This window comes from Tupaia chinensis, unplaced genomic scaffold (assembly GCF_000334495.1).
Source record: "Tupaia chinensis unplaced genomic scaffold, TupChi_1.0 Scaffold000564_1, whole genome shotgun sequence".
In the NCBI taxonomy this organism is placed as follows: domain Eukaryota; kingdom Metazoa; phylum Chordata; class Mammalia; order Scandentia; family Tupaiidae; genus Tupaia; species Tupaia belangeri.
The window spans coordinates 779,812-787,229 of record NW_006160077.1 but is presented as its reverse complement, the minus strand read 5'-3'; the positions used below and the strand labels follow the sequence as shown (position 1 = coordinate 787,229).

Genomic DNA, 7,418 nt, shown 5'->3' with positions numbered 1-7,418 from the left:
TCAATAAAAATTTTAATAAAAAAATAGACAAATAACTAATAAAAATTACAAGATCAGGGTGATGGGTGTATATTTGCAAAATAAATATTATTCTTGAGCATAGACAGAAAATACATGTGACTTGGAATCTAAAATTTAATTTACACCCAATCCTGGACATTGTGAAAGAGTTATTTTTTTTTTTTTTTTTTTTTTTTTTTTTTTAAGTTTTCTATAGTGCATGTATGCTCACTGGAGAGAGACAGAGACAGAAAGATAGAGAGAAAAAAATAAGAAATCCTCCCAAGAGGGAATACAGTCATGATACAGTCCCTTCTGTTCTCCTCTTGGGAATCTTGGGCATCCATGCACACACACCCCAAGTTGCCAGGTCCAGAACTCCAGGTTCGAAGTCAACTATATGGGATCCAGAAGACTTAGCCACCAAGCCACCACTGGCCCAGGGAGTTATATTTCCTATTTTTTCTTTTTACAATATGACAAGATTGTTCTTAACATATTTAAATAACTTTTGACATTAATGTTTTATTAGGAATGGCTCTTAACATACTAGTTTTATATTAAAGTATAGATTTCCTCTTTTTAAGATAAAATTCATGAGATTATCTCAAAAATTCCATACTTGACAAGATTTATACTAAACTGAAAAATTATCAGGGCAGATACAAGATAAATTATAGTAATTCAGAGGCCTTTGTATTACAAAACCTAAGTAAATATGTAAGTTTAATTATCTAAGTTTTTTTATCCAGAATCATATTTGTAATTTAACAATTATTTCATTGAATAACTTTGGGAACAGATATTAAACTATCAATTAGAATTCTAACATAGATTCATGTACTGATTTGTTATTGAATGACTCTACAAATTCTCCATAAATAATTAATATTTCTTTTACTATAATTTATAACATAATAATTTAGTGTGGATTAACTTCCGGATTGTTTCCTTTACAACTTTGTTCCTGAGACTATAGATCAGGGGATTTAGCATGGGGATGACCACTGTGTAAAGGAGAGAGGCCACCTTCACCAAAAGCCATGAATTTGTGGAATTAGGAACACCATAGAGAAAAAGGATGGTACCGTGGAAAATAGTGATGGAAGTTAAATGGGAGGCACAAGTGGAGAAGGCTTTGTAGCGTCCTCCACGTGAAGGCATTTTCATGACAGTGACAAAAATGAAAACATAGGAAGTAAGAATGATCACCAAGGTGCCTATTTCATTTAATGTGGTAAGGACAAATGCGATCATCTGGCCGAGGTAAGGGTCAGAGCGGGAAATAGCAATAATGGTAGCATATTCACAGAAAAAATTATTCATAAAATTAGTTCCAGAGAAAGTTAGAGTCAACAAATAAGATGTGCATGTTAAGGAACAGACTGTACTCCAAAAATACGATGCACCCACCAGCAAGGAACAAAGCTTCTGAGACATGGTAACTGTGTAGAGCAGAGGGTTGCAAACAGCCACGAATCGGTCATAGGCCATCACTGCCAACATGAATGTTTCTGTCTCCACAAATGTGCAGGCAAAGGAGAATTGCATGATACATCCTGTGAAGGAGATGGTTCTGTCTTTCACAAATAAGTTTTCTAGTAGTTTGGGTGTCACTGCAGTAGAGTAACAGAAATCAACAAAGGACAAGTGGCTAAGGAAAAAGTACATGGGGGTGTGGAGTTTGGGGTTCATCCTGATGATGACGATCATGCCCAAGTTTCCTACCACTGTGATTGTGTAGATGATCAGGAAGATGAGGAACAAAGGCACCTGGAGGTCCGGATATTCTGAGAAGCCCAAGAGGATGAAGGTGACTTCAGAACTCTGATTTTCTGGGATCCTACGAACACAATTGGAAAGCCAACTCAGAGAAGTGACAACTAATATTGCCAATAAAAAAGGAAAGAAAGACGTCTGGAGAGGCTTAACGGGTATTTAGACTGCTAAGTACTAGATTTCCCATGCTATATTATTTCAGAAGTTGGTGTTCACGTGTAATGCAATAGCATAGTGAATAAGATTTTGTTTTCCTAAGTGGAATGGCTTAAAAACAACAACAACAACAACAACAAAAAACTAATATTGGAGAAAAAAAGTGTGCCTCATTATGTTTCAAAAATATGATTCACTATCATTCACATTTGGCTTCATCAAAAAGGCCACTCTAACTGATTGCATGTATCTAAGAATAATGAGAGTTTTTTGCTTTGAGGCTCCATCTCACAAGTTTCTATAGTGTCTTTCCTGCCTAATCTCTTAAGTTTTTACACAATTATTTATATCTTATTAAAGTATTGTAAAATATTAGCATATGTCGGGAACCAGCAGTTAGTGTAATGGCTATGTTGCTGGACTCCCACGTAGTCAACCACGGTTCGCGTCCTGGACCCAGTGGCTTAGAACTCACACCGGGCGTGTGTGTGTGTGCGTGCCCAAGATCCTGAGAGGGGAATGGAGGAGAAGGGATTGTGGCATGACCATCCTCCCTGGGGGGTGATTTCTTGCTTTCTGTCTCTATGTCTCTCTCTGTCTGTCTGGTGAACAGCACATTGGGATCTCTTTCTTACATGTTCTTTCTTACATGTGAAATTAAATTAAGATTTTCTCAATAAAAATTTTAATAAAAAAATAGACAAATAACTAATAAAAATTACAAGATTAGGGTGATGGGTGTATATTTGCAAAATAAATATTATTCTTGAGCATAGACAGAAAATACATGTGACTTGGAATCTAAAATTTAATTTACACCCAATCCTGGACATTGTGAAAGAGTTATGTTTCTTTTCTGTTTTTTTTTTTTTTTTTTAAGTTTTCTATAGTGCATGTATGCTCACTGGAGAGAGACAGAGACAGAAAGATAGAGAGAAAAAAATAAGAAATCCCCCCAAGAGGGGATACAGTCATGATACAGTCCCTTCTGTTCTCCTCTTGGGAATCTTGGGCATCCACGCACACACACCCCAAGTTGCCAGGTCCAGAACTCCAGGTTCGAAGTCAACTATGTGGGATCCAGAAGACTTAGCCACCAAGCCAGCACTGGCCCAGGGAGTTATATTTCTTATTTTTTCTTTTTGCAGTATGACAAGATTGTTCTTAACATATTTAAATAACTTTTGACATTAATGTTTTATTAGGAATGGCTCTTAACATACTAGTTTTATATTAAAGTATAGATTTCCTCTTTTTAAGATAAAATTCATGAGATTATCTCAAAAATTCCATACTTGACAAGATTTATACTAAACTGAAAAATTATCAGGGCAGATACAAGATAAATTATAGTAATTCAGAGGCCTTTGTATTACAAAACCTAAGTAAATATGTAAGTTTAATTATCTAAGTTTTTTTATCCAGAATCATATTTGTAATTTAACAATTATTTCATTGAATAACTTTGGGAACAGATATTAAACTATCAATTAGAATTCTAACATAGATTCATGTACTGATTTGTTATTGAATGACTCTACAAATTCTCCATAAATAATTAATATTTCTTTTACTATAATTTATAACATAATAATTTAGTGTGGATTAACTTCCGGATTGTTTCCTTTACAACTTTGTTCCTGAGACTATAGATCAGGGGATTTAGCATGGGGATGACCACTGTGTAAAGGAGAGAGGCCACCTTCACCAAAAGCCATGAATTTGTGGAATTAGGAACACCATAGAGAAAAAGGATGGTACCGTGGAAAATAGTGATGGAGGTTAAATGGGAGGCACAAGTGGAGAAGGCTTTGTAGCGTCCTCCACGTGAAGGCATTTTCATGACAGTGACAAAAATGAAAACATAGGAAGTAAGAATGATCACCAAGGTGCCTATTTCATTTAATGGTGTAAGGACAAATGCGATCATCTGGCCGAGGTAAGGGTCAGAGCGGGAAATAGCAATAATGGTAGCATATTCACAGAAAAAATTATTCATAAAATTAGTTCCAGAGAAAGTTAGAGTCAACAAATAAGATGTGCATGTTAAGGAACAGACTGTACTCCAAAAATACGATGCACCCACCAGCAAGGAACAAAACTTCTGAGACATGGTAACTGTGTAGAGCAGAGGGTTGCAAACAGCCACGAATCGGTCATAGGCCATCACTGCCAACATGAATGTTTCTGTCTCCACAAATGTGCAGGCAAAGGAGAATTGCATGATACATCCTGTGAAGGAGATGGTTCTGTCTTTCACAAATAAGTTTTCTAGTAGTTTGGGTGTCACTGCAGTAGAGTAACAGAAATCAACAAAGGACAAGTGGCTAAGGAAAAAGTACATGGGGGTGTGGAGTTTGGGGTTCATCCTGATGATGACGATCATGCCCAAGTTTCCTACCACTGTGATTGTGTAGATGATCAGGAAGATGAGGAACAAAGGCACCTGGAGGTCCGGATATTCTGAGAAGCCCAAGAGGATGAAGGTGACTTCAGAACTCTGATTTTCTGGGATCCTACGAACACAATTGGAAAGCCAACTCAGAGAAGTGACAACTAATATTGCCAATAAAAAAGGAAAGAAAGACGTCTGGAGAGGCTTAACGGGTATTTAGACTGCTAAGTACTAGATTTCCCATGCTATATTATTTCAGAAGTTGGTGTTCACGTGTAATGCAATAGCATAGTGAATAAGATTTTGTTTTCCTAAGTGGAATGGCTTAAAAACAACAACAACAACAACAACAAAAAACTAATATTGGAGAAAAAAAGTGTGCCTCATTATGTTTCAAAAATATGATTCACTATCATTCACATTTGGCTTCATCAAAAAGGCCACTCTAACTGATTGCATGTATCTAAGAATAATGAGAGTTTTTTGCTTTGAGGCTCCATCTCACAAGTTTCTATAGTGTCTTTCCTGCCTAATCTCTTAAGTTTTTACACAATTATTTATATCTTATTAAAGTATTGTAAAATATTAGCATATGTCGGGAACCAGCAGTTAGTGTAATGGCTATGTTGCTGGACTCCCACGTAGTCAACCACGGTTCGCGTCCTGGACCCAGTGGCTTAGAACTCACACCGGGCGTGTGTGTGTGTGCGTGCCCAAGATCCTGAGAGGGGAATGGAGGAGAAGGGATTGTGGCATGACCATCCTCCCTGGGGGGTGATTTCTTGCTTTCTGTCTCTATGTCTCTCTCTGTCTGTCTGGTGAGTGCACGTGCTTTTTAAAGTCCTAATAATTCGATATTTTCAACACATTTTGCAATTGAGGTATATAGTAACATGCTGAACATTGTCACACACTGTTTTGAAATAATCTTGAAGAATTTTAGATGTTACTTTTAATGGAATATTGTATTATTTATTTCATTGTTAGCACAACAAAATATATGCTGTGTCTGCAGTTATTAAATAATTGAAGCAGTATTTAATGAAAAGCTCTTCATTTTTTCTCTCTCTCTCTTTTTTTTAGAGGTTTTTGCTATAGGGCACATGTGTTCACTGGAAAGACAGAGAGCAAGACAGAGAGACAGAAAGTGAGAAATCACCCCCTGGAGGGATGGCCATGCCGCAACCCCTTCTCTTCCATTCTCCTCTCAGGATCTTGGGCATGCATGCACACACACCTGACATGAGTTTAAGCCACCAGGTCCAGGACTCGAACAGTGGTTGACTGCAACGGAGTACAACGACATAGCCATTACGCTAACTGCTGGTCCCAAAAAGCTCTTCATTTTCTAATGGAGCAAATTTCAGAAGTTATGTTATTATAAAGACAAGTATGAGTTCAGCAGATGGTGTAGCGAAGTCACGGGACATTCACATGATTCGAGTCCCAGATTAGGAGGCTTGAAAATAACATAGAGTGTGTGTGTGTGTGTGTGTGTGTGTGTGTGTGTGTGTGTGTGAAAGATCCCAGGAGAAAAGTGAATGATAAAGGAGAGAGGAGTATCCATCGTCCCGGGAGGTAATTTCTCACTTTATCTCTAACTGTCTCTGTCTCTCTCTCTGGTGAGTTCACGCTTCTGAAGTAAAAATCTCTTTAAAAACTATGGAGATAAAAATAATTGGTGGCATAGCAAAAGTGCATTCTGCCATTTTTAATTAAGTTTAAACCTTAGTGAAGGAGAAAGGCAAGGGTAGAGATAATTTGAAACAAGACACCATAACAAAATGAGAATATGAATAATATAAAAGTTAATCTTTATGTTATTAATATAAATAGTAGATGGCATGGAGGTCATACTGTGGTTGGATCTCTCATGGGGAACAGTGTAGTTCTAGGTCCAGACTCAGTGGCTTGAAAATCACACCAGGCCCATGTGAGTGCATGCACAAAATCTGAAGAGAAAAATGGAGGACAAGGAACTGTCCAAGGAACTGTGGTGTGACCAATTTTCCTCGTGGGTAATTTCACACTTTCCCTCCCTCTCTATCTTCCAGCTAGCATATGTATCCAATAGAAAAAATAAATAAATTGCTAGAAGTAGGAAGTTTACTAATAAATGTAAAGATCATAAGAAATGGCATGTGGCATTAGAGATAATCAGCTTAATTTATTATTTATTAGAATTGTGAATACATAGAGTATTTTCAAAAACATTTATAAAACATGAAAAAATCAGACCTCAGCATGGAGAGAGAAAAAGAAAGAGAGAGAAAGAAAGTGAGAAAGCAATCCACCAGGTTTGGGATTTGAACCATAGCCAGCCATGTGGGAGTTCAGAGCCCAACTACCACACAACCACCTGCTGGCCCCTTCAATTTAAAATATTTTATGCGACATTGTGAGAAAGATTTTTCCATAATCATTGAATAGTCAATGACCTTAAATATTCCTCATGCCTTTTATGAATGAATGTATAAAATATTGGTCATCCTGGTTTTCTGAAATGCACAGGCTTAAATATTGAATCTCTTTAAAACTAACACATTCTGTTCTAGTCCTGAGAGATTTAACACGCCGTTACAGAACTAATGCTTATATGTTTGAAGCTTATTTTTCCATTTAATACTCACCCTTATGATTTGTTGTCTACAATTATAAACATTTCTCATTGTTTCTTCTCTATATACAGGCAAATATTAATTTTTATAATTCATAACTCACAGTTATCATATACTGCATCCTCTCATATGACTGATACTGTCCCTAACTTCATCAGATATTTTCAGAAGTTTGAAGATGATGTCTTTTTTTAAAATATTTTCTATTTGCCAAAATGTTGATTCTATTGCTGGCTATATAGTGGATTCCTAAGGAGAAAATTAGGATGGATATTACTTGAAAAAAAAGAAAGAATCAAACTATATTACCAAAGACCCTTTCCTGGTAAAACACAGTAATTACCACCTACACGTGTCATGTGTTTATTTCCTGCAAAAATCACAGAAACTCAACATTTTCCTTCTAAAATGAAATAAAAGAAGTGAATCAACTCACCTAAGTACATAAAACACAATAAACTTTTGGGCAT

The 7,418-nt window shown here is 36.4% G+C and overlaps 2 protein-coding genes across 2 annotated transcripts; both read right to left on the bottom strand.

Annotated features, from left to right (window-relative positions):
• Positions 1-900: 900 nt before the first annotated feature.
• On the bottom strand, positions 901-2,768 carry LOC102500354 (olfactory receptor 5D18-like). The gene is made up of 2 exons (XM_027775445.1): positions 2,753-2,768; positions 901-1,883 (listed from the first exon to the last, which is right to left on the bottom strand). Exons 1-2 carry the CDS (start codon positions 2,766-2,768, stop codon positions 901-903), a joined length of 999 nt encoding a protein of 332 aa, XP_027631246.1.
• A 740-nt stretch (positions 2,769-3,508) lies between these two features.
• On the bottom strand, positions 3,509-7,418 carry LOC102499946 (olfactory receptor 5D13-like). Its single transcript, XM_027775444.1, has 2 exons — positions 7,385-7,418; positions 3,509-4,491 (listed from the first exon to the last, which is right to left on the bottom strand). The coding sequence occupies exons 1-2, from the start codon at positions 7,416-7,418 to the stop codon at positions 3,509-3,511; spliced, it is 1,017 nt and encodes a 338-aa protein (XP_027631245.1).